We start from the raw sequence: 27,677 nt of genomic DNA, 5'->3' as shown, positions 1-27,677 counted from the left end.
GAATCAATAACAGGCTGCTGCAAACAAGCTGAGGGATGACAGAATAAGGACAGCTCTAAAAACCTCAACACCAGGAGTTCTTCAGTTTACTCTGTAGCAGACGGCCCTTAAAATGTTTTAGTTTCAATGGAAATTTAGCCTGTGTCTTTCCATACAAATTCCACCTCCTTAGGAGAAAGAATCCAATTAGCCCAGTCACCTATATTTCAGATTACGTGTAGACATATAACACCCAAGCATCCAGGCTATATTTCTACTCTCTTGTTGGCAGAGAGTCAAGGGGTTGAGATTCTTGCCAAACATGACTGTTGTAACTTTCCTAAGTAAGGAAAACTCCCAGTATGCACTATTCTGTTACCCAATTATGGAATTTAAATAAAGAGAGGAGGATCCACCCAGTTTGGTAGAAGATTGTCTTGTTCAATGAAGATGCCTGACAAGCCTAATGTCTACTGTCCCTTGACTATTTTCACCAATGAATTAACCACATTATACGTACCCATTTGTTATCATTGAGAGTGTATATATGTATGTATGCATGTATGTATATGTATATATATAGGGGTGTATATGCATATTCCAGTCCTCTATTTGCCTACTCCAATAATTTCTATGTACCCTGTCAGAAGGACATAGGACTCCCCTGGGGACCTATCATTCCCCAGCCCCATCGACCTAGACTGCATGTTCCCTTGTGTGTTGCGTTGTCTTACACCGTACATAACTATATTGTGTACTGGAGTTTCTCTCTGTGCTAAGAGAGATCAGGGACTTGTTTTCCTGTTTCTATACCAACAGCACCCAGCATATACATACCATACAATAGCAGTTCAGAAACATTTATTATTCGTGGAACAACAAAATTCCTGCAATAAAAATCTGTAGTGGCATACAATATAAATACTAACTTGATAATTTGATCAAACTTCATAATTTACATGTACTGCTTACTATAGGTCCTAATACACAGATGACATGCAATAAATTTTTGTTTCCTTCTGTCTTGAAACAAGATCAGGACTGTGAGGCAGCAATAGAGACACACAGATAATTAATAATTTTCTAAAGATTGCTTATAAAGATTACTAATTTAGGGACACCTGCGTGACTCAGTGGGTTAAGCCTCTGCCTTTGGCTCAGGTCATGATCTCAGGGTCCTGGGATGGAGCCCCGCATCAGGCTCTCTGCTCAGCGGGGAGCCTGCTTCCCCCTCTCTCTGCCTGCCTCTCTGCCTACTTGTGATCTTTCTCTCTGTCAAATAAATGAATTAAAATCTTTTAAAAAATTACTAATTTAGGTGGGAAGGAAGAAAGTGATTTTTAAATAATATATAATTGTTTGGGAGATAGAGAAGCAATGAGTACAGTTGGAAACAATACTCTGCTCCTAAAATCATTTTCTAACATTTCCAAATTCACTCATGGTTTTAGCAGAACAAGAATTTCACATTCCAATAAAGAAAAGTAACAGAAAACTCTACTTTAATCTATAATGAAAGAAGAAATTGAAGCAGCACAACATTGTTACCTAGAAAAACTTGAAAATTTAGAAAAAAATTTTAAAAATAATTGAATTGATTAGACAGATACTGAAGTACTTTCAGTACCTGAAGCATCAGGGAGTTACTAAGGCAGCCAGGACCCAAGGGGTCAGACTGTGGAGAGAAGAAAGCTACCCTTACTCATCACACAACAAATGTGCATTACTCTTCCTGCCTCTCTCTCTTTTTTTTAAAGAAACTATGCATCAAGGCAAAAAACATGGAAAAGTGCACAAATCATTAGCATTCAGCTTCATGAATTTCCTCAAACTAACTTTTTCTGTAGTGTTTACATGCTGGTGATTGATTTTTTTTTTTTTTTTTTAGTTTTTTGTGTATCTGAAAATATTTGTGCCTAAGATTCTTAAAGGGGTTTTGCTGCATGTTTCATCCTGGTTACTCTACTGTCCTCTCACTTACATTGTTCCCAACCAGAAATCCATTGTCATCCACATTCCTTTGTACATTATTTTATCTTTCTGTTTTTAATGGAACTTCATCTGTCCATTCAGGTTCTGTTTTCCAGCAAGCTGACTCTGAGATAGAGTGTTGCGCACAAGATGTTCAGGAGAGAATGGTCCCTGATCGCTCCCTGTGGGAGGGAGAGGAAGGAAAAAGGACTGGAGGAAGGAAGAACCTATGTGGAGTTAAAATGGTCCATCAGAACTAAAATGATCCATTACAGGTTTCCTGTTTTGGGCCAAAATGGCTGGGCCTTCCCCCCAGTTGGATGGATCATTATGTGTGGGCTGCCCAAAAAACCAAAGAGAGACCTTGGCAGGAGATGGCTGTCCACAGCTGGGAGGATCCCTAAAGGTCCTGACTGCCCACACCAAGTAACAGGGCAATAATTTTTCCCATGAAGGGCGGATCTGGAGGTGGTATTTCACCATTTCCTCTATATCTGTGGATACAATTACAGGAATTATTCATTGGCTTTGGGGAGGAAAGCAGAGTCCAGACACTCTAAAAAGTACCTATTGCTAAACCTTTCTGGTGAAACAGTGAGAAAGACTATTGGTTGCCTTTTTAAAAAGCTGTGATAAAATATACACAGCATAAAATTTATCCTTTCTAAGCATTTTTTCCATTGTAATCACTTTTAAGTGTACAGATCAGTGGCATTCGCACATTTAAATTGTGCAACCATCACTATTATCCATTTCTAGAATTTTTTCATCTTCCCAGACTGAAAATATGTCCCTATTAAATATTAACTCCCCTTCTCCTCACCTGCAGACGCTGGCCACCACATTTGATTCTTTTTCTCTGGGAATTGGACAACACTAGCTACCTCATACAAGAGGAATCATTCAGTATATGTCTTGCTGTGCTTAATTTTACTTTACACAATGTCTTCCAGGTTCACTGATGGTGTTGCATGTGTCAGAATTTCTCTTCTTTTAAGGAGGAATAATATGTCATTATATGGAGAGGCTGCATTTTGTCTGTTCATCCATCTACAGACATTTGAGTTGTTTCTACCTTTTAGCTATTGTTAATAATGTCTACGAACACTGGTGTATAGATACGTCAGTTGCCCTTTAATTCCTTTGAGTGACTACTAGAAAATAAAAGAGAACAAGAGGCCAAAATATGAGCTATGAACTTCAATTGCTGAGATCCAGAGACAGATTTTGGTATTTGATCATACAGGCTAAGTGAGAATTTAAAAAACTGTTTTGCAAAGCAGGTAATTGTCTTAAAAAGATTTGCTCAGCTTCTAAAAGAATTAAAGTCCACAAGAAAATATCTGAACAATCTCATGTTCCCTGCACCCCAGCCAGACTGGATATATGCCATTTCCCAAACACAAGCTGTACTTTCTGCTTCTGTGCCTTTGGCCATGGTGCTCATTCAGCCGCAGAAAGCTTTTCTCAGATCTGTGAGAGTCAACTTTGACCTGCAGGTCCAAGCACAGCAAAATGTCAATAAGTATGTTCCTGTTCTGAGATCGTTTTATTTAGCATCATTTTATTCCACTACTAAAGCTTATTGCAATATTTCTCCATATTTCTCAGTTTGTCCTTTAAATATTACATTATACATATTACAGCCAAGGATATTTGTGCGTTCTAGATTATGAGGTTCTTATGGTTATTCGCTTATCAATGACCAGTCCTATGTCATCTGCAGTCACTAGCAGCTCTAGCCAATGGCCCTGTCTCATTACCTGATGAGATTTGCAGCTGACATTTGTTATTCTTTTGTCTCCTGGCTTAAATTCCTCCTTTCCAATAGCAGCTCTATTTCTAGCTGAGCCTTCTCCATAACTTTTGGGGAAAATAATTCAGCACTTCCATAACAGGAGCCAAAATGGCTAGATCTTTTCTCACCCCATCAGGGACACTGGTGGGCAGTGGGATAAGGAAGGTCAGTGCTTTCTCCAGAAAATTTGCACCTTCAGGAGAAACCCAAGGAAGGCCATTCATTCCAGAAAGAGCCAAGGCATCAGTATATTGGGCGGACACTTCAGGTAGTGACATGCTAGCTTTCCTCCTTGCTTTCTGTTACTTGGCTTTCTATAGCTATCTTAATTCCTGTTCGTTCTGAAGCCTGATGTCCCAGGATGTCTTTTGAGTCTCTGAGTCCCACATTCTCCAGTAAATTCCAAGAAATTCACTTTTGCCTAAGTTAGAATCCAGAAACCAACAAAGAACTCTAAAACATTACTACCTCCTTGTTCCTATTCATAACTCAACTTCCTGTCCTGTCTTGGCTGGTATCTATTTTCATTAAATGTGTATATATGGTATACACATGTGTATATGTGGTATCTATTTCATTAAATATACCACCTATGTGTATGCGGTATCTATTTCATTAAATATATATATCCACATTTTATATATATATATTAATATATATATAGAGAGAGACATATTTGTAGATGACATAGATATAGACACAGAGATAGAGACATACATGTAGGTGAAAATGTAGATGTCACTTTAGACATAGATGAAGGAATAGACATAGATATAATGTATCTACCTCTTTCCCAAAATGAAGGGTCAGACTCAAAAACAATGGAAGTGAAGGAGAGTGACACACATCGACAGTAAGCTTCTACAGTTTCCATAGATCTCTCCTGAGAAGGTCCTTATGCTAGACTACTCATTTGATGACATAGCATGACTGGAGTAGACAAAGAGAAGCAAAGTGCACAACTTGAATTTGGGCAAAGATAAAGTATGATTTGGCTGAAAAATCCCAAGACCTGGAATCAGAAAGCCTGAGATAATGTTCTAACTCACAATCTATTGAAATTGGGGTTCCCCAGAAACAGAGAATGACACAAAAATTTGGATGCAAGTAATTTGCGTGGTGATTCCAGAAAGCGTAAGTGAGAAAATAGTGAAGTGAGTTGGAACAGGGAGAACGGCCAATAAAGGCTGTCTTGTGATTGGGCTATAGTGGACAAGTGGCCTCTGAGAAACCCACATCAGAATTTCCCCTTCCTATGACCAGAGCCCGGGGGTATATATCTACCAGGGCCAGTTCCCCCCCCGCCCTGCCCCATTGCTGGAGAGTTGCTTCTGTGCAGATTAACTCCTCATGCTTTAGTCTGTTCCTTCCACCTGGGCTTTTTTTTTTTTTACCATTTTTTATTAACTTTATTTGCTTAGAGTATAGTTGATGTGGGGAGTTTCTCAGGTACTTAATATTTTGTTTATAATTCTTCTAATTTTTTTTTTTACCATTTTTTATTAACTTTATTTGCTTAGAGTATAGTTGATGTGGGGAGTTTCTCAGGTACTTAATATTTTGTTTATAATTCTTCTAATTTTTTTTTTGTTTTGTTTTTTTTTTGTTTTGTTTTTGTTTTTTTTTTCCCAATTTATTTATTTTCAGAAAAACAGTATTCATTATTTTTTCACCACACCCAGTGCTCCATGCAAGCTGTGCCCTCTATAATACCCACCACCTGGTACCCCAACCTCCCACCCCCCCGCCACTTCAAACCCCTCAGACTGTTTTTCAGAGTCCATAGTCTCTCATGGTTCACCTCCCCTTCCAATTTACCCAAATTCCCTACTCCTCTCTAACGCCCCTCTTAATCCCCCCTTTCTTCTTGAGAACAGCATTGCTTTAAGTACCTTCCCCTTTCTCACTTCTAATGCCCCCCTGTCCTTCCAGTCTTGCCCCCCTTTCACCCGGTAAGCTTAATTCTTTTAAATTCTAGAAAATGAAAACTTCCCTTATTCCTGCCTCTACCTACCCTCCAATTTCTCTCTTTCCCTTTCCACTAAGCTTTGTAAAGAGGACAATCTACACTCACGGACTTCAGGGTCTCATTTCCTATTAACTTCTCAGCCAAAGCCAGTGACTCCTGACCCTTCCTTTGACTGTGACTGCTCATAACAAGGCTGCGTGTTTCCTCATAGAAGTTTCTTATTGATTCTCAGACCCTCCTTCTTGCTTTAAATTTATTCTTCCATATGCGTTCATTAAACCCCTCTCTTAGTTCTCTGGGTGTCTTCCCAAGTTTTTCATCTTTCCTTTGTGGACTATTCTTGCTCTGCTACTCCATTGAATGCTACTGTCTACAATTTCCAAATATTTAACTCCAACTCTTACTTGTCTCTGTAACTCCAGAATGTGTTTGTCCAAGAGCCCACTAGCTTCCAACTGAAGTCATTACGGCTGTTTCATCTTCCCTCCCCCTCTTCCCTTGGAAAGAACAGAAGGAGTTGGTAAAACTACTATTTATTCATTTAACCCATTTCAAAGCTTTATCAGACATCATTCCTCTCTCTCATCCCTCATTTTCTTCTTCAATAAGTCCTATTGATTCTACCCTCTAAATGCCAAACTCTTTTCATCAGCCTCATTGCCACTGACACTTAATTTATGTCTTCATCACCTTAGTATAATCCACTGGTAACTTCTACTTGATTAATCTGCTTCCAGTTTTTTTTTTCCATGCAGACTAACTCCTGCACAGTTCAAAAAAAAAAAAAAAAGCAAATGTGACTACACAACATTCTCCTACTTAAAAAGGTTTGGTGGTGCTCCATAGTCGATAAGATAAAATCCAGTTTCTTTCCTGTGGTGATCCAACCTCAGTGTGGGTTTCTAGAGGCAGTCACGTAGTCCCTGTGTTTAAAGCCAGTGGAGTATGGTGTGAATGTTTTGAAATCTATGCTAAAATGGGAGTACAGGATGGTATTCCGAAAACATGGAGGCCCAAGTTAACATTAGCACAAAGGTTTCTTTGTAAACTTAATAAGTATAAACATTTACAAATCATTTACTGTGAGCCAGGTACTATCTGAGCCATGTATTAATTCATTTAATCCTCACAACAGCCCTTAGAGATATTTTTATTTCCATTTTGTCAACGAGGTAACTGAGACATAAAGAGGGTGAAGACTTGTTCAAGGTCACATACAACAGGATTTGACCTGAAGTAGTCTGAGCCTAGAAATATGCTCTTATCCACTCGCTACAGTGTTTCATTAGCTGTAGGAGGAGCAGTGGGGTTGTCCGGCTTTAGTACAGGATTGCAGCCTGGGCAGAGATTTTGCTAATTAGAGTCAGAGGGTCAGCAAGCCCAAGCTAGCAGGGACTGAGGATAACCTAAACCTGGACCATAGCATTAGAAGGAGAATCCTTGTCTCCATATCTTCCCAGTGCCCTACAACTCTTCCATCGAACACACACACACACACACACACAGCCTCTGAGTCCATGAGAAGCTTCTGAGAGACCAGAAACAGAATCACTGCTGCCGAGGACAATAAAGGCCCCCGATCATGTGGGAATGTTTTCAAAAATGACAAGACGAGGGCAGTGTGGCAAAGAGCAACAACAAACAGGACCTATCGGTAAAACTGGATAGGGTCTCTGTACCTCTCACCACTATGGGATTAGACTAAAGACTGGCTTCTAAGAACTAACTTAGCCATCCCCCCCTCCATTCTATTTATTTATTTACTTGAGAGAGCGAGACAGAGAGACAGCACGTGCACGCATGAGAAAGAGACAGGACAGGCAGAGGGAAAGGGAGAAGCAAACTCCTTGTTCAGCAGGGAGAACCATGTGGGGCTGGATCCCAAGACCCTGAGATCATGACCTGAACCTAAGTCAGATGCCTAACCAACTGAGTCAGGCAGCCCTCCCTCCACTCATTCTTGATAACTGGGGGTGGAGATGTCAGGGGAATAGAGGTATTTCTTCTTATAATTTGTGCTAAGCAGGAGAGTGAAGAGTCTTATGCAATTGATTTTAGCATTCAAAGAAGACATAACTCTCTTAGAGTTCCATGCTAAGGAAATGGGTCCTATTAATCAGTGTAGAAGAAGGGCATTATTTTAATAGTGGGTAGAGCCAGGATAAGCTAGAGGCAAGAGCAAGAGAACAAAATTGTTCTGTTAATGAAGAATTAATGAAGAATTTAGAGTTTCCATGGGTAATCCCAAAGGAAAAGGACAAAAGGGGGGGGGTGAATGAGATGAGAATGGGGAGTAGGATCTGGCAAAAAAATGCATCCAAATGACAGGCAGTTGGGGAAGAGGCAGCCAGAGAAAAGTGCCATATTGTGGCCAAAGATCTTTAAAGAACAGGGGTGTCTGAATAGCTGTGGTATAAATTCTTCTTCCTCCTCCCCCATCTTATACCATTAACTGTGAATTTTCAGTGGAAAACAGTATACCACACAGAGGGGCCTTGTTTCCATGGTATTTTGAGAAAATAAAGGGAAAGAGGTTGTGTTCTGCCTTGGGAATGATGTGGGATGGAGAAAAAGAACAGCTGAAAGAAGCTAGACTTGAGAGAAATCAAGAATTCAGCAGAAGCCGGAAATAATAGAAAAACATTAACTTGACACATTCTAGAAGATGTCAGCATATGAAATTAAGTTTCCTGCTCTGTATGTGATAGAGGCATGGCCACCCCAACAGCTCTGAGGACTTGGAAGCACTCAGGTAGCTGACATTTGAGCTACATAAGTAAGTGGGATATGTTTCTTATGCCCCAAACTTACCTGTGGAAGATGAATGTAACTCTTGTTTTTCTGATTGGATTTCAAGACTCTATTTGATAGGCTTGGAGAGACCTCATCTCTCTCTTGATGCGCTAGGTCAGATGGTTAGAGTCTCTCTCCTCCCAGGGCACCATGTGACTTCCCAGGCTTGCGGTGGGTGAGCCTTGCGGAGTGCCCCTGTAAGCACCCATGGAGCCTTCTAGGCTCCCATCATAGAGCCCCACAGCTTGCACCTTCCTCCTCTTCCCTTTCAGAGATGCACCCAAAAGCATAAAGTTCTTTGAATTTTTCATCAGTTCTTCCTCTTACCACCAATTGTGAGGAGTGGGAACTGCTTTGACTGATTTTCAACTTTTCTCCTTATCTGAAGGTTGTATCCTTTGTTCCTGGTATTAGCGGCTGTGACAATCCTTGGTGGAGGCAACATAGGGCTGCAACTAGCCAGGATAGGGGTGGGGTGGGGTGTGGTAAGGAACAGAATATGTAAGAAAATAGTATAAACTAATACCTGCAAATGTTGTTCAGTTACATTTGCTTTATATCCTCCCTTTCTTATTAGTTGAAACTACTCTTTGTAAAATAACCCTCCTGCAAAGTAAGGAAATTACATTTTCCTTCCTTGCTAATCTCTCCTTCGATCTTTCACTAATTATCTAAAAACTTCCCATGTCGAGTACTCTATATCAGGTGTCAGCAAACTATGGCCCATGGGTTAAATTGGGCCCACTGCCTGCTTTTATTTATTTATTTTTTTTAGATTTTATTTATTTATTTGACAGACAGAGATCACAAGTAGAGAGGCAGACAGAGAGAACCGGGGGACGGGGGGCGGGGAGCAGGCTCACTGCTGAGCAGAGAGCCTGATGCGGGGCTCCATCCCAAAACCCTGGGATCACAACCTGAGCCGAAGGCAGAGGCTTTAACCCACTGAGCCACCCAGGTGTCCCCCCCACCACTGCCTGTTTTAATATGTTTATTTATTTATTTACTTATTTTAAAAGACTTTTATTTATTTTATTTGTCAGAAAGAGGGAGAACGAGCGAGCACACAAGCAGGGGAGAGTCAGACAGAGGGAGAAGTAGGCACCCTATAGAGCAAGGAGCCTGATGAGGGACTCCATCCCAGGACCCAGGGATCATGACCTGAGCAGAAGGCAGCCACTTAACTGAGCCACCCAGGCATCCCCTATTTTAATATTTTTAAATAGTTGGAAAAACCCAGCAGATGATTAATATTTTGTGCCATGGGGAAATCACATACAATTTAAATTTCAGTATCCAAAAATAATGTTTTGTTGTAACACAGCCACACCCCTCCATTATGTATTACCTGGCTGCTTTCACTTGACAAACACACAACTAAGTAGTTGAGACAGAGACTGTGTGGCCCACAGTACTTAAAATATTTAATATCTGGCCTTTTACAGAATATGTTTGTCAATCCCTGCTCTACACCATTCTGTTGGACCTGTTGTGAGGGGTTTACACTTTTCCTTTTCTAGACTGGATTGTCTATCCTGCCTCCCAACACCCCCCAGTTTTTAACCCTGGAAATAATCATGTTTTAAAATTATTTTTTATTATGTTATGTTAGTCACCATACAGTATGTCATTAGTTTTTGATGTAGTGTTCTGAGATTCATTGTTTACATATAACACCCAGTGCTCCATGCAATACATGCCCTCCTTCATACTCATCACTGGGCTCACCCATTCCCCCACCTGCCTTTCCTCTAAAACCCTCGGTTTGTCTCTCAGAGTCCACTGTCTGTCATGGTTCATCTATCCCTCATTTTCCCCTTCCTTTTTCTAATGTCCTCCATGCTATGCCTTATGTTCCATAAATAAGTGAAACCATACGTTAATTGACTTTCTCTGCTTGATTTATTTCACTCAGCATAATCTCCTCCAGTCCCATCCATGTTGATGCAAAAGTTGGATATTCATCCTTTCTGATGGCTGAGTAATATTCCATTGTATATATGAACTACAACTTCTTTATCCAGTTGTCTATTGAAGAACATCTCGGCTCCTTCCACAGTTTGACGATTGTGGCCATTACTGCTATGGACATTGGGGTGCATATGGCCCTTCTTTTCACTGCATCTGTATCTTTGTAACCCTGAAATTATTTAGTGCTCTGGTGGTAAAGAAAGGCATTCTAACCTCTTTCCTGGTTAATCTGAGTTCACACATGTTTTGCCATTTTTTCCCTTACCTTAGAATCTTTCTTACAGAAGGAAAAATGCAGTGCGGGACGCCCTTTTTTATGGTACAAGAGCAAAAATTATAACACAAACAGCTGTTGCTTCCCTATATAATGCAGTGGATTTAATATAGATCCCTGCACCCCAGTCACATTGGGACTTCTTCACAGCCCATGCTTATTTGCAAGCATATACCAGATCTAGTCGTCACCTACAGATCTCCTTATTATGTGAGAAAAGACACTTTTCTGGCTCACAGTTCATGTTTTATAAAGTCATTCCAGACTTTACTCCCTTATAACCATGGCAATTGTTGCGTTTTCACTTCATATAATTTTATTTTCAATAACAGCATTATTAAAGTAAAAGCTGAGGAGTAATTTTCATACTTTCCATTTTTTAAAAGATTTATTTATTTGAGAGAGAGACAGAGTGGGAGTGGGGTAGGGCACAGGGAGAGAGAGAATCTCAAGCAGACTCCCCACTTAGCTTGGAGCCCAGCTTGGGGCTTGACCCCCGGATCCTGAGATCATGACCTGAGTTGAAACTATGAGTCAGACACTTAGCTGAATGAGCCCAACCAGGAGCCCCTAATTTTCATACTTTTCTAGTATTTTTCATATGAATTAGAAAACAAAATCTGTATCAGCCTATATTTTTCTATTTTGGGAACCCTCCCACCTAACTGCCTGATGTCTGTACTTAATTAACCTACATTTGTGTATATCTAGTACTTTCAATATCATATAATGTAGGGGTAATGGGAAGCTAGGAAATAAGGTATAGATGATTTTCTTTGTAGTTTTTTATTATATCCCTTTATTTAAGTCCCTCTGACTTGATATGTCCTGGGAAGCAAGCATTCCACACAGGACTACACTGTTGCACCTCTGATCTGGTTTATGAAGACCAGAGAAAGACCCCCAAGAACATATACAGAAGAATATATAAGAAACAGCATATCAAGGGGTGCCTGGGTGGCTCAGTGGGTTAAGCCGCTGCCTTCGGCTCCGGTCATGATCTCAGGGTCCTGGGATCGAGTCCCACGTCAGGCTCTCTGCTCAACAGGGAGCCTGCTTCCCTCTCTCTCTCTCTCTGCCTGCCTCTCTGTCTACTTGTGATTTCTCTCTGTCAAATAAATAAATAAAATCTTAAAAAAAAAAAGAAACAGCATATCAAAATCATAGGAGCTGAGCCATGTTAAGACTGATGAAATGCAAATACAGTTAGAATTGTCAGAACTATAAGGGTACATTTATCGAATGAGTGATTTTTGGAAGAAAAGAACATAAACTGGTTATGGAGGAAAAGGCAGTTCAGAGTGGTATAAACATTAACATTGTATGTCTAGAGAGCAGTAATTAGCTATTTGGAATCTAATAAGAAATTCTGAACTAGGCAGTAATGAGAGATGTCAAAGTAATTAGATATGGGGAAAACAGAGGAAGGTAAAAAAAAGCCTTGAAATATTAAAAATAATTAGTTATAATTTTATATAATACATGATTTAATTATTCAAAAGTTTAGGTTTCTGAGCAAAAGAGGCGCATTAGAAAAATTCACAGTAACATGATTTTCTCAATGCAAAGTTTAGATCAGTGTTTCTCAGGAGTGATTTTGCCCTCACCCCCCACCCTACCCTCCTTGGATGGGCAGTATTTAACAATGCCAGGAGACACTTCTGGTGGTCACAAATGGGGAGACAGGGTGTTACAGGCATCTAAGGGGAGAAGGTCAGGCATGCAGATAAATATGTTGTAACACACAGGACAGCCCCCTGAAACAAAGAATCAGCCAGCCCAAAATGTCAGTCATGCCATGCCTGAGAAACTCTGGGCTAGATGAAGGGAGAGAAATAAAACGCTTAAATTTAACCAAAAAAATGTAAGAACTAGGTCAGAGTTCTTCAACTATCCCTTGTTTATATATCAGTTCCTTCCTCCATCAAGTTAGTCACAAAGCTAATATGAAGAATAAAGATATTATCTGTATATTCAACTCTAGAAATATTCCAAAATTAATTTTATTTCTGCTTTTAAGACTTTGTGTTTCTACCCATCAACATAGATGAATCTCAGAAACAATGCTGCATGAAAAAACAAGTCAAGCAAAAATATACTCAGTATGATGTCATTTATATAAAGCTTGAAAAAAAGTGAAAACAAATAATACATTATTTTGGGATATATACATATAGTTATTTGAGAAAAATGAAAGGATGATAGCACCAAGATCATACAGGATAGTATTTATGTTTGCAAAAGGGAATGAGCTTGGAGAAAAGCACAAGGTGTTAAATAGATTGATTATATTCTGTTTGAGCTTAGGTGGTGGGTTATTGAGGGTTTCTCTTATTATTGTGCTTTATAATTTACACAAATGTCTGTTTTTCTCTAGGATGTATAAAAAATCACATATAAAAACAATCATAAAATTCAGTTGTAATGGGGGGGGCGCTACAGATTTTTCCTTTAAGTTCTATCACCACCTGCAGGTAAAACTAGGTACTGCAAAAAACTGATTTTTCAAAGACCAAATTTGTGAATCTCAAAATAAAGTAAATGAACTCTGTGAGGCATTTGTGATAATAAAGAACTACAAAAGTCAGGGTTTCTGCTCTCACTCTACTTAAATCCTGTGGAAAAAGAACACAGAATACATTAAAGAGATAAATAATATAGTACAAAATGTTCTACTGTCAGTACCCCCTGGTCAATGACCTTAAATATGGAAATGCTATTTTACACAGCATGACAACCAATCAGAATCCAACTCCTTGACTTGATTCATTCTGCTACTACCTTAGGCCTGCCTTAATTACTTCACGCCAGTTACCACCTCATCTCCCGCTCTCCCTAGCTTGTTCTAAACTTTGCTGTTAAAGTCTTAAAATAACTATTTCATCATATCATTGCTTCTTCTAAAGCCTCAATGTGATTTTACACCATCCACAGAACAAAGCCCAATCTCTTCAGATCAACATTAAAGATTTTCTACAGTTTGTACAAAACATATAGAAACCTATTCTTCTCTTGCCTCCCCGTTCCCCATCCCATGTGAATCCTCTACTTCACCCAGTCTGGTTTCTGCATTATCCATCACTAATTCTGGATGTACTGTGTGTTTGAAGTTTGCTTGTTTCCATTTGGGCCTCCTCCCCCATGTTTAATACATGTTTTATGTTGTTCTTAAATGTAGGAAACTGAGAGGTAGTTTCAACATGCGTCTCTGAGAGACCACTCGTTCCCCATCTACATTTCCACTAGACTGTTGCCCCTAATTTCATTCCAAGCAGAAATTGGAACTATAATTATTTTTGAGGCAATATATCAGTATTCTTTCTCTGAATTCCTAAAGCACTTACTGTCTGTATCATTTATTTGCCATATTCATACATTACTGATACTAAATGGGTTCGTTTGCTTAAGGTTTCTTTTCTTTTTTTTTTTTTTAAGGTTTATTTTCTGAATTAGACATTAAGGTTTTGGAGATCTGGAATAATTTTATACTTTTTCAGGTTTTTTTTCTTTGCCTTTTGCTTTAGATCAATAATGCTCATATTTGAGTTTGAGGATCTCTTTTTAATGTAAAAATATCTCAGACTCCTCCCCCCACTAAACAGACATAATAGTATTGACATTTTTTAGAGGTCATAAATTTAAAAAGCATAAAGACCATATTAGGTAATGCTTTTGAATCATTTGAATTGTTTGAATGACAATACCCTCTACATATTTGAAAATTATATATATATATATATACATATATACATAAACAAAATGATTATGGTGATGATAATAAAGATAGCTAATATTTTGGAGCCTTCCCATATGCTAGTTATTTTTTCCGCTCATTCTCTTATTTAATCCAAAAATCCCTCCAACAAGTTCAGTAGACCTGTTTCACATGGGCTCTACCACTTGGAGCTGTCAGAATTTTGATGATTTATTTAAACTTTCGTTTCTAAAATGGAACAAATGCAGGATCAATCTCTTCAGGAGAGTTGGGAGAATTAAGAAAATCACAACAGATAAAATGCTTAGCTTGTACCTTCTTCAAAATAACTACTACTTGAAAAAAAAAATTCCCGCAAGGGTGGCAATATTAGGATTCTCTCCCCTTCATTTTGTAGATGGGACAACTGAGACAGAGAAGTTAAGAAACTTGACCAAAATTTTAGAGCTATAAAGTGGTGGAATTAGAATGGGGCCTGGAGCACTCTGTGCTTTGGATTCCCACAGCACTTTGGTTTCTTACAAAACAGAATTTATTTACATCACTTTCTATTTCTCCATCGTTCACTAAAATATCAGCCCTTCAAGGGAAAATGGAGGAAGGGTAGGGAATCAGAGGGTGAGATGAACCCTTCAAGGGCAGGGACTGTTTTTGTTACCGAGTAATTACCAACGTTAGATACACAGAATGTACTCAAAAATATATCATTGCAATAAGACTGAATCTGACGGTAGTTTCAGGAAGAGTTTTATTTACCTGAATTATGTATTGAGATAGGATTCTTTTACTTGGGTTTTTTGAACAGTATCTGTTGGTGATTGAGAACAATTTGTTGTTGGAACCTAAATGTCCTTTATTCACTCTACTCTTCTTTTGTTGAAAACAAACTCATCTCACAAACTGCCTAAAAATAGAATGCCCCTGCATTCAAATAAAATTGAAGGTGTTTTAACTTTTCAGGGAGGCACACTAAAGGCCTTGAAAGGCATTATCACCTTTCCCCCCCAGTGTGTTAGGAGTGTTAACAAGGAACAGCAGGCCCGAAATGGAGTCACGTGTGCTAAACCTCACCTCAGCCACCTAAGGCTTCATACCTGACCCAACTGCAGTTTCAACACCCCAGTAATAGAACCTTTAACTAGTCGCCCCGGACTTGGTTATCGGTAGGTCAGTAATCCATCTGGCAGGGCTTTCCTTTATACTTAGGAAGGCAACCTTGCCAGAAACAACGCATTCTTTGCTAATTATTTCCTTTTTCCAACCCCTTCCTGACTTTAAAAACATTGCCCTTTCCACAGCTCCAGGAATCTTTTTTTTTTTTTTTTTTAATTTATCAGAGAGAGAGAGGGGGAGAGAGCGAGCACAGGCAGACAGAATGGCAGGCAGAAGCAGAGGGAGAAGCAGGCTCCCTGCTGAGCAAAGAGCCCGATGTGGGACTCGATGCTACGACGCTGGGATCATGACCTGAGCCAAAGACAGCTGCTTAACCAACTGAGCCACCCAGGCGTCCCCAGGGATCTCCTTTCTATGTGTTGGTTGGAATGCCGCTCAATTCATGAATTGTCAAACAAAGCCAATTAGATCTTAGAATTCACTCATTTGATTTTTTTTTTTTAAAACTAAGAGAGAACCTATCAATTTACCATCCTTGATAGAGCTTCTGCTGAGATGGGAACATACATCAAAATAGAATTCAGAGACTAATTTTAAAAGAAAATTTCTTATACTAAATTTTGGTTAAAATCGTCTGGTTCTTCCAAGGGAAAAGTAGGACATTAATCCAAGGTGGTGGTGTTCACGATTAACATTTAGAATTCTCCCACTGACTATATGGTTAATTGGTTTAGCCAATTCCCATGATTAATCTCCACCGTATAAAATCAGGACTAGATGGTAAAAACCCTTCTAATTCCATCTCTTCCTAATTCCGGATGCGGGTGGGCAAGAACCAGTAGAGCGACTTAGGTCTTTCTCCCCCCACTCCCGGCCCCTCGCAGGGTCTGGAGCTGACAGCCGCCCAGCAAACCAGAAGGACCCTCCTCAGTTTTTCCAGCTAAAGAGGAAGCTCAAGGTACTTCCGCACAGGCCCAGAGCCACGAGCTCGCCGAGGAGTGCCGCGAGGTTCACGGCAGGCCGGGATTTGCGGTTAACCCTCTCCTGACCCCCGGACGGACGCTAATGAACCAGGGTCGCTTTGGCATTCTGGGATATGCAGTCTCCGGTGGTTTCGTTTGTGTTAGCGGCTCCAGGCAAAAGGGCCCGAAGTGACACCATAGACTCCGGCGGTCACATGACCCCAGCCTAGAGCGCCGATCGCACTGCGGCTCCCGCCTCGGCGACTTCTCGCCCCCGCGCGGCCGTTGCCGAGGAGACGGCGCAGTCTCACGCCGCGTTGCCCCCTCTGCAGTAACCCCCCCCCCCCCGCCCTCTTCTCCCACCACAATGAGATCCTAAGATGGCGGTGGCTGCGGCGGTTGGCGCCGAGTAGCTAAGGTAGAGAAGGCGGCCATTGGGCCCTAGGCAGCCAGGGACCTTGTGGGCGCTCCCAGCTGCAGTCTCTAAGGGAGGACCGCTGCCAGTGGCGGATCGTAGGGCCTGACCGCTACTCCACCCTTGGCAGGAGAGGCTGCTTCGTTTACAGGTAATGCTGCGCGTCCCCAGCCCTTGGCAACCGAGGGCAGCGCGGCGCAGGGGCGGGAGAGCAACGGCTTTGGGACACTTGACCCTGTCGGGCCTGGCCTCGGGCCCACGCCTCTCCGTGGGCTTCTGGGTCTTCTTGTTGCCAGCTTCAAGTCCCCTAGCCAGACAGTCCACCCCTTACCTCGGGACGAAGGACGCAGTCTCCGGGTGAGCATTTAGGGACGCGTTAGCGACGGCAGAACCGTCTTGTTGCCCCCCCCCCCTTCATTTTCTGGCCCCGAGGAGGAGGCCGCCCTGCGTTTCGGGCGCTCCAGGGGAATGACCCTTGCAAATGGAGGGAGTGGAGCGGGGGCTGTGGTTTGGTTGCCAGGGATGGGGCTCTAGTTCTCCACCGCACGGGGCCTTAATGGCCTTAGTGTACGTGACTGCGCCCGCTCCCACCCCCTCTCACATTCCATTCTGTGGCGCTCTCGGTGTCCCGAATTTTAGGTGAAGGCCGGGTGAGGAGCGACGCGACTTTTGCGTTGGGCTGTGAGCAGCGGATTTTTGCTGTCTCGGGTATTCTTAGAGCTGAAAGGCCGGGGCGTGGGGGGGGGGAAGCTGGCGGGGGGGGGCGGGGAGGGCGTTCCTGACTTTGGAGACGAGCTGGTTTATACTTGGGAGAGGAATGATAATTTAACAGCTCTTCTCTCCCCCCTCTCCCATTGCTCCGCTTCTTCGTGTCCTACTGTACGTCCAGTAAGAAAGGGCCTAAGATGGGGAAAACTAAATGCCAACCGGGATTAGGGAAACATTGCTTGCTTTGCAGAAACTGGTGTTTGGGGATTGGATGGTAGGCCCTGTTAGGGGGGCGGGTCATCCAAACTTTTTTCATCCTGGGGCCGATTCCTGAGGATCTCGCCTTGTTCGATTTTCTTTTTTCTTTTTCTTTTTTTGACCGGTTTGAGGTTTGCGTTCTGTGCCGTATGAGTGAGGGATCGTATTTTGGCGCTGGAAGAACCGGGCTTTCTGGGCGCCCCTGTCACCCCCGCTCCATAACTGCTTTCCAAGACTCCGCCTCCTGGTATTCTCTGGTTACTGGAGTGGGTGTTGTAGAGCTTCGGGTGCACCTGCTCTTTTCTTTGCCTCTTACCTTCTTGGTGCGAGTCCTGGAAACCATTATAATGCTGGGTTTTTGAACTGAAGGTAAACCTTGTGTGTATATAGTGACAAGGGTTTTATTGTTGTTGTTGTTGTTGTTTTAAAGTAGTTAGCTTTCAAGTAAAGAAATCCTTTTTTTTAAATCATTGAATATACAAAGTTTTTGAATAGTTTGGCAGAAAGTTAATGACAATATGAGGAGTAAACTTCGGCATGAATCTTTACACAGTAATTGGGGTTATTGATTTTTATTACCTACCGAAGTAGCTATATTAACGGATCATGTTGTTTGGTAGAATCTTACAAGTTTGGAGGATTTAAACATTTAAGTATATCACATTGTTTTCCAAAAGGATTAAAGTAACCAGTCTAAAATATTGTAAGTTGGATATTTCCTTTTTTGTTCATTTTTCTAAACATTTTAGGTCATGTGTGTGTGTATATATATATAATATTTGTTATTCTGTACTTCATAGTGTAAGCAAAGAATTCACTGAAGTGTTTTTGTTGTTTTTAATCACAAGCAGGCAACAACTTTGAAGTGTGAAGCAGGAAAGGAGCTGTTTCTGAGCTGTAAAACTAGTTTTTAAACAGGTAATTTGTCATCATTATATATGTTATTGCTGTTTATGGGTTTTTTTTTTTTTTTTTTAAGGATTTTATTTACTTATCTGACAGGGAGAGACAGAGTACAAGCAGGGGGAGCGGCAGGCAAAGGGAGAGGGAGAAGCAGGCTCCCTACCAAGCAAGAGCCGGATGTGGGGCTTGATCCCAGGACCCTGAGATCATGACCTGAGCTGAAGACAGATACTTAACCCACTGAGCCATCCAGGCACCCCTGTGTTATTGTTCTTCCTATTGTAGTTGGAAGACTTTTCAGTGGAGACTGCTATAGACATATCAGTGCGTGGTTGAGGGCCCACTCTAGGAAACAGACCTTCTCGGTTTGCTGCCCTGTGTGCCTTGCTTTTTGGCATGCCACTTTGTTCTGCTTTCATAGTTTTGCTAGAAAAGAGCCATGTCATTCCTAATTATTAAATACCAAATAATTTTAACAATGCCTTTTGAAATGTCTTTCTTCACAGGACCATTTGAATTTGAATTTGTCCTATAACAGCTGCTGGATTTGCTTCTCCAAATCCATTTAATCTTGTCATTTTCTGCAACTTTTCTGTTAATTGATTTTTCAAAATTTTTATGCACAAATTTCTCTACTTTTTGAGCTTATTGCATATACTGTTGACTGAGTTGTGCTTTTTTTTCTCTTAGGTGTCTATAAACTTTAGTTTATATCCAAAGTACATTGTCAAATCTGACCAGCAAAAAAAAAGTCAATGAAAGTTTATTGAGGGAAAGTTAAGTAATTATTTGCTAAGGACAATTTAGAAGTTAAATGACTTAAGGATGAGGATCAGAAGAAATTTTTGTTAAAAAGCATTTTAGAAGTCACTGCTTTTTAAAGAAAAGTGTCAGAGTCTGAATTTAATTCTGCTGTTAAAATTTTAAGACAACGCATTTTCAGTGGGTTGCTTGCTTTCTAGGAAAGCAGGTAAGTCCTTAGTTCCCGTATGATCTAAGCCAACTATCATGAGAAAATTGGGAGTTGATTTATGTCTTTATTATACTTTTCAGTATTTTTTTTTAATTGGAAGAATAATAGGATAAGAAAAATCAAAATCAGGGAAGGTCAAATGTGAGTGTGTATTAGAGTTCTTAACACTAGAGTGATATAGCAGGCATTTAGTAAAATAAAAAGAATTATAAGTTCTAAAATAGTTTAAACGTGAGGGAGGATAAATGAGAGGGAATAAAGATATAGGGAAAATTCTTTTAACTCACTTTAGAAGATCCTGATTTTCTCATTAAAGAATTTGGCCATCTGTAAAGGAGACAAGTTTATTTGACACTTGGGAAAAATAGAAAGCGTTTGGAATAACTGCACTAGGGAATTTATTTGGAAGCCAGCAAAGTACATAGTAATACATTCATTTTACAAATTTAATTCAGTACCTACAGTAGGTGACTTAATGACTATAAAGTACTAGAGATACGGCAATGAACAAAACAGACAAGGTGTCTTATCTCATGGAGTAAACCTATGTTTTGAAAGTGTGTGTTTGTGTGTGTACCATATAATATACCTTAATAGTGAACATAGCCAATCACATTTTATAATTATTTCTCTGTCCTTTAGCAGTTTGTGAATAGATCTAAAGAGAGCAGGTAGTGGGGTTTATCCAGAATTGAATTGGTAGAATGGGCAAATAGGGGAGGAAGTCAGGGATGTTTGCAAGGGATTTTTGGAATGACTTACTTGGGTTGTGTTTGGGGTTGAGTAAGGAAGCAGGGGATTAATGGATTCCTGGAAAGAAGAATGACCAAACTGAAGTTTGCAGCAGGGTCAAGAGCAGGTTTAGCAGGAATGACCAAGTGAGAGAAGTAGAAGGCAAGGACTTATGATCAGAAGAAGGGATTTCAGAACTTCAGGATCTTGAACAAATTACCAGTCCAGAGTGAAATGTATTGGAATAGGGTAGATGAGACGGATGTTGGACCTCAATTCACAGTCTTAGAAAAATTGGGAAAGTAGGGAATGATGCGGAGGGTGAAACCATGAGCCAGTTATTACCAAGAAAAGTACAAGACTTGTTTTGGGGGGGGACTGTAGGAAGTGGTGCCCACAGTATGGAGAGTGATATTTTTGATGACAAATTTGTTCAGAAGAGGAAGGTTAAGCATTAGTTAAATAAGAATGGTCTATAAATGTGATTCTTTCCTCATGAATCTGGGGGCATTAGGAAGAGTAGTGCCCCTTTTGGAAAGGATTGCTAAGGAAATAGTGCTTTTAGAGGGATTTCGGATTTTATTGAACTTGAAGAAGTAGGAGGCATATTGGGGAACAGAGGAGGATGTATAGGAGGTTTGTAATGATCCAGTGGAAGGGAGTGATATGAAGAGATGATAACAGTGAGTATGGGACTGGCAGCAAAGACTGAGATTCCAAGTTGCTGGTGGCAGTAGGGCCTACAGATTTATTTGGGTGTTATATGTAACCCATGACAAGAAAGCAGTAGGTTTTGAATATAAATTTTAGGGCGTCTTAGCGAGCAGAATTTAATTGACCTCAGTGTTCTCATTTCTGAGCAAGGGCATATTTTGTTGATATGAAATGCTCTGCACAGAATAACTGTATCGTAAGATAGACCTAATGCAGTAGTTGGTACATAGGTCTAATAAAATTTTTGTTGATTTAGATAGAGGGTTATGTTTTGTTGCAGTCTTTTTATCCCTCTCCCACCAATGTCTTAACAGGTTTTTTTTTTTTTAATTATTTGAAGAGGGTAATTACAGAGATATCTTAAGTTCTAAAAAAATTTTGAAATTTTTAGAAAGTCTCAAATTGAAAGCGCTATGGGAAAAATCCTTTGTGAAATTTTTTTTTTTTTTTAGGTACTTGACTATCTTAAGTACAGAGAAGAAATTGAGAAGTTCCTCAAATGAAACTGACTAAACAAAACATAAAACCAGATACTTATGCATTTTCTTCTCAGTTTCCATTAGAAGTGCTTAGTACACTTGAACACTGTATGAAGACTTTCAAAACAGTGTACCAGGTATTTTTATAATTAGTAAGAGAAATACTGTAAACAATACAGACTTTAGAAAACTTGTACAGATAAATAAAGTACCACCATTGGGTATTTTGTGACCATAAGTAAATACTTAGAAAAAAACTACTTCCTACATTATTTTATTGGGTTGAGTATTTCTAAAACCTTCATTTACATTGTCAAGATGGCATTTCCAGGGATGGTTAGGAGTAATTTAATGCCATTTCAGAGATAATATCTGAATTTAAAGATTTTAGAAAAATAGTGTTTTTTCTTAACTTGATTAATTTTTCTTTATATTTTTATTTCAAAGATTAACCTTGGGTCAATCATCGGTATTTCTGTGACAATACTGTAATTTTATATGCATATAAATACTTCTCTGTAGTAAGAATCTTATGACAGGATTTTCTTCAAAAAGATCAGTCACAGAAAGTTTATAAATTGCTATAGTACTTTTGTATTTTGTATCTTTGCAAGGCGAGGGAGCCAGATAGGGCTGTCGAAAATAGCTATATGAAGCTTTTAGTTAGTTTCAACTTAGTTTAGTAGGTCATAGAAGTGCTTGTTTAAAGTAGAAAAATTTTACTTTTATCCCTTTTATTCCCGTACAGTCATCCATGACTTGCGCTGTTTGTTTTCCAGTGGCTTCAGCTTTTCCATTTTATTGTGTTTCTAATAACTTGCCTGTCATAATCTCCCACCTTGGATGGATTCAGTGGAATATTCTACCAGGGCTAATGAGCACTGCTGGGGAAAAAAAATTCACATTGCAGATTACTGATATCTGTGGATGTTCTCTAGCTCTCACCTGAATCCTCAGTGCTTCCCACAATCATTCTCCTTTACTCTTCTCATCTCTCAGACACTGCTGTCTCACCCTCACATTTTAGGATCAGTCCTTTCCGCTTCGCGTCACTTACAGACTCCCTCAGCCTCCTACGAATAGATGTCATTAGCCTCAGTCTACTTCCATCCTTCCCCTTTGTTCAAAGAAAGAGGTGTTCCTCTACCTAAAGCTAGTCATTTTTCTTAACACCCTGGGTCCCAGTTGCTACTGCTTTTTCAGAGACCATACACTATCTCCTTTCTTTTCTGCATCTTCAGTGTCTTCCTCTACTAGCTCTTGGCCAACAAATTTTAAACATGCTTTTAACAAAACTTCCTCCATGCCTATCTCTGTTTGCTTCCCTTCAGAGACTAATTCCTTGAAAAAATTACCTAATGACTTCTTTTATTTTTGCCTCTTCCTATCTATAAAAGCATTCTAGTTATGGGATTGATCCTCCCCACCCTGCTGTAATTGCTAGTACCAGGGTCCTCAGTAACCTTCTTGTTGCTAAATCCAAGTGGGCACTTCTTAGTATTATGTGACAGAATAACATCTGGCATTCTTACTGATATCCTCCTCCTTTATACACTTGCACCTTTTCTAGCACACTCTCCTGGTTTCTCTCCTGTCTTTCTACCCTCTTCAGTGTTCTTTTCCTGTCTCTTAAATATCCGTGTCCCTCCAGGCTCAGTCTTGATCTCTTCCTCTTCTCCCGGTACCTTCTGTGCCATTTTGAGTACTTTTCTGAGCAGATGATTTGCAAATCTCTCTGCAGCCTAGATTTCACCTCAAACCCAGCATTGCTAAAACCAGGTTAATCATCTCTCAACAAAAATCTGTTCCTTTTCCAGTCACTGTGAATGTATCACCATAAACCCAGTTGTTCAAGCTCGAAACATAGGACTCATCCTTGAACAGCTTTCTCACTGCCTCATCTTTCATCTTCCATGTCATAATAGTCACCAAGCCCTATTGATTCTGCTATTGGAAGCCTACTTGAATTGGTCTTCTTGTGTACATACCTAGTATTTTATTATTAGAATTCTTTTCATATAATAGTTTAAAATAATGATAAAAATTATATGAATAATAACAATGTGTCTACAAAACAATTTAGAAGGCAGGCATCTATTTCTAATGAATACTTGGAGGTGGGTAGAGATTGGCATGAAGAAGAGGAAAATACTTGCCTATATTTTCTACATTTTATAGGGGGAGATTTTAACTCTCTTAGATAAATCAGCTGTTAAGATGTTGAAAATTGATTTACATGACATTATTTCTTAAGCTTCATAATAATACTTGTATAGGAGTGTGTCTTAAACACATTTAGCATCATTATTATTAATCTACCCTCATGGGTGTTTATCTCATCACAATATAACTATAGACAAAGTTGTTTATTTTGTAAATTCAGTAGACTTTATATAGTAAATGGTCTTTAAAAAGATTTTTTAAAAATTTGGCCAATTTTTCCCAAACTAATTTTAATATTTTGTTTTTAAATTGTTTTAAAAACTTAACCTTAATAGTGTTTGAAGTCATATAGCCTATAAATAGGTTCTTAGAAGAACTTATTTCATTTTATGGGGAATGAATTAGCTCTTCATTTTAGGGGGAGTTTATCATAATATAAAGATAAAATATAAAATGTCATATCTCCAAATATATTTTTAATTTATTTCTAAGTAAGTTTTATTGTTCTACTAATAGAAGTCATAGCATACACTATTTTAGGAAAAAAATCGGTATGTAAGAGTTTTTACTTGAATACCTTAATAAGTTTCCATGCTAATTTATGTTTTATGGTTAGCTTCTAGTACTTTTTTTTTTTTTTTTTTTTTTATTTGAGAGAGAGAGACAGTGAGAGAGAGCATGAGCGAGGAGAAGGTCAGAGAGCGAAGCAGACACTCCCCATGGAGCTGGGAGCCTGATGTGGGACTCGATCCCGGGACTCCAGGATCACGCCCTGAGCCAAAGGCAGTCGTCCAACCAACTGAGCCACCCAGGCGTCCCAGCTTCTAGTACTTTTAAAGATAGTGTTGCCTCTACTGCATATGTAGTTTTTGGAGTGCCCGTTATTTAATATTATAAATTATATTGGTACATCTAGGAAATAATAGGTGCTAAATGATTAATCTAAATGTCATTTCAGCTCATTGGACATACTTCTGTAGGAGTGTAAGTTATTTTTTAAGTTCTAAAATATATTTCTAGTGTAAAAAACAGTGCAAAGTATTGCTGAAAATATATGAGAAGACAGGGAAAATGATCGCATTCCTACCTGCACAACCAGCAGTTGCTTTCATGCAAGCACTTTAGTATATATTCTTAGTTTTAGTTTTTTCTAATCTGTACGCAGTTTTGCATATTGCTTTTTTTCTCTTCTATACTCTCTGATAGTATAAACACAGGCAGTATCGTTCACCCTTCATAATTACATATGTTTTGAAGGGTACTGTTTCCTAATAGCATCCAGCCTATGGTTTAACATTCAGTTTACAATTTATCACAATTATAGCATAATAAACTGTTTTCAGCATTATAGTTCCCTCTCCCTTATTTAAATTTATTTTCTTACATTAGTTCGGGAGAGGTAGAATTACTGGGTCAAAACTCAGTTTTAGTTCTTGATACAATATTGCAAAAATGCTTTCTAGAAAGGTTATGCAAGTTTAGCTCTCAAGATAGTGACTGAGAGTTCTAGTTTCCTTTTGCTGTCATCAGGATTAGGAAATACAGCAAATTTAATAGTCCCTCATTTTCATTTGCTGCTAAATTTTATTGTTAATATTTTTATCATTTTATGTTTACTGACTTCTTTTTAAGTTACCTGTTTATACTGACTTTTATTGTTTTATTTTTAGTGTTTTTATTTTTCTTGTTTATCCCCATTAATTCTTTATAAAGATATTCACTGTATGCTTCATATTTCTTTGAGATTTTCCCCCTGGTTTGTCATTTACTATTTATTCTCTATAAACTTGGGATTTTATTTTATGTGAATACAATCTGTTACACTTTTTCTCTTTTATTTCTGCATTCCATATTTGTAGGATCTTTATTTTTAGAGCCCATCCTGTTTTCTTGATTTTCTGTCTGATTTTTTTTTTTTTAATCTTCCCGATCTATTTTTAATCTACTTGCTATCTTGGTGTTATGGTATAAGATGGCCTTTTTCAATTGGGAGAGAATTAAGCTCTAAGGCATCTATTGTTTACTGTGAATAAATTCTTCTTCTGTGTCTGGAATGGTACTGGGTATGTACCATCCTTGGGAGAATTGAAAAAAGTATTACTCAGATCATTTTTCTGTGCTCTGTATTTGAGGTGAAGGATTCTAGTTGAGAAGTGCTATTAAATTCCTAAATAATCTTTTTCAAAATTAGTAGCAAATATTCCCATCAAGTGAATAATCCTACATCATCTCATATCATGTTATTTTTATGAGGATTAAATGATAGAATGTTTATAAAATATTCAGCATGGTGTCGGCATATAGTAAACAAAATAGTTGTTAGCTGTGATTAATTTTCTTCATTATATTTTTCTAATTGGGTGTATTTTAGGATTTTGCAAGGGGTAATTAGCTAATACTAGTTTAGTCATATAGGTACTCAGTATGAATGAATATGTCTTGGGACTAGTTTTCTACTCTCCCAACCTCTGTTGCTACTTTTGCTTTTATTTTTCATATATTTAAATTTTTTGTACTGACTTGTTTTGTCAGATTCTAAGAAGAACTCCACTGGGAATTCATTAAGTCTATATTTAGAAAAAAATGGTGTGTTTATAAAATTTGTCTTTCCATCAGGGAAGATAGTTTGTTTTTCTACTTTGTAAATTTTTTTTATAGTCTACTGGTGCTTCGTAATTTAGGGCAAAATTTGCATTATTCCTAGATGTTTTCTTTTTTTTGGTCACAATTACAAGGGCATCGTTTTTCTCCAGTATATTTTCTGTGTGGTTATTGGTGATATTTTGAAGTTCTGTATGTTTTTTAATGCATAATTTAAGAATAACACCTTTTGTCTTCTTAGTGTTAATATTTATGTTTCATGTTTTTCCATTTTGTAGAACTTTAAAAACAATGCTAAATAACTGGTATGTTACCTTTTTATTTTGATCTTTATTTTAATAGGGGTGTCCTTCATTTCTTATTTTATTTTTTATTTTTTAAAAGATTTTATTTATGTATTTGTCAGAGAGAGTGTGCACAGGCAGACAGAGTGGCTGGCAGAGGCAGAAGAAGAGGCTCCCTGCTGAGCAAGGAGCCCCATGTGGGACTGGATCCCAGGACATTGGGATCATGACTGGAGCCGAAGGCAGAGGCTTAACCCACTGAGCCACCCAGGCGTCCCTTCATTTCATATTTTAATATTGTTGGCTATTGGTTTAAAGTATATACTTCTTTCAACTCCTTAGAAAATTATTAAAGTAATACGTGCTTACTGAAAAAAAATAGTACAGTTAGTACATATAACTGTAAGGAATCATCAGTGTATTTGTACTTTTTAAGATTTCTTTCTTTTTTCTTTTTAAGATTTTTTTTTCTCTTTTTTTTCTTCTTTCTTATTTTTTCTTTTTTTTACTCATTTGTGAGAGAGACCGAGAGAGTGAGAGAGAGTGAACATGAGTGGGATGAGGGGCAGAGGGAGAAGCAGACCCTCTCTCAGCAGGAGGCTTAATGCAGGGCTTGATCCTGGGACTCCAGGATTGCAACCTGAGCCCAATGCTGATACCCAGCTGAGCTAGTCACCCAGGCGCCACTAAGATTTTTTTCAAATTAAGTGTTGAATTTTATCACCGTTTTTTTTTTTTTTTTTTAAAGATTTTATTTTTTTATTTGAGAGAGAGAGACAGTGAGAGAGAGCACGAGCGAGGAGAAGGTCAGAGAGCGAAGCAGACTCCCCATGGAGCTGGGAGCCCGATGCGGGACTCGATCCCGGGACTCCAGGATCACGCCCTGAGCCGAAGGCAGTCGT

At 39.0% G+C, this 27,677-nt stretch overlaps 2 protein-coding genes across 38 annotated transcripts in view; one reads left to right on the top strand and one right to left on the bottom strand.

Annotated features, from left to right (window-relative positions):
* Positions 1–17,387, bottom strand: part of FGL1 (fibrinogen like 1) — a 63,271-nt gene extending 45,884 nt beyond the window's left edge. Inside the window, exon 1 of the mRNA XM_044225493.1 lies at positions 17,292–17,387. Coding sequence (XP_044081428.1) covers positions 17,292–17,325 — 34 coding nt within the window. The 5' untranslated portion in view covers positions 17,326–17,387. The remainder of the gene's footprint in view (positions 1–17,291) is intronic.
* The window catches only part of PCM1 (pericentriolar material 1), an 85,330-nt gene continuing 74,558 nt past the window's right edge, over positions 16,906–27,677 (top strand). For 18 of the 37 annotated variants that reach the window (XM_044225478.1, XM_044225473.1, XM_044225471.1 and 15 more), the window contains exons 1-2: positions 16,906–17,111; positions 18,778–18,844. The gene's annotated coding sequence lies outside the window, so the exon portion shown is untranslated. Of the gene's footprint in view, positions 17,112–18,774; positions 18,845–21,693; positions 21,865–27,677 lie in introns of those variants that run through there. The other 19 variants (XM_044225481.1, XM_044225479.1, XM_044225474.1 and 16 more) reach the window with 4 other exon arrangements.

This window comes from Neovison vison, chromosome 11, assembly GCF_020171115.1.
Source record: "Neovison vison isolate M4711 chromosome 11, ASM_NN_V1, whole genome shotgun sequence".
NCBI lineage: Eukaryota > Metazoa > Chordata > Mammalia > Carnivora > Mustelidae > Neogale > Neogale vison.
This window is presented reverse-complemented; position numbering and strand designations above follow the sequence as displayed.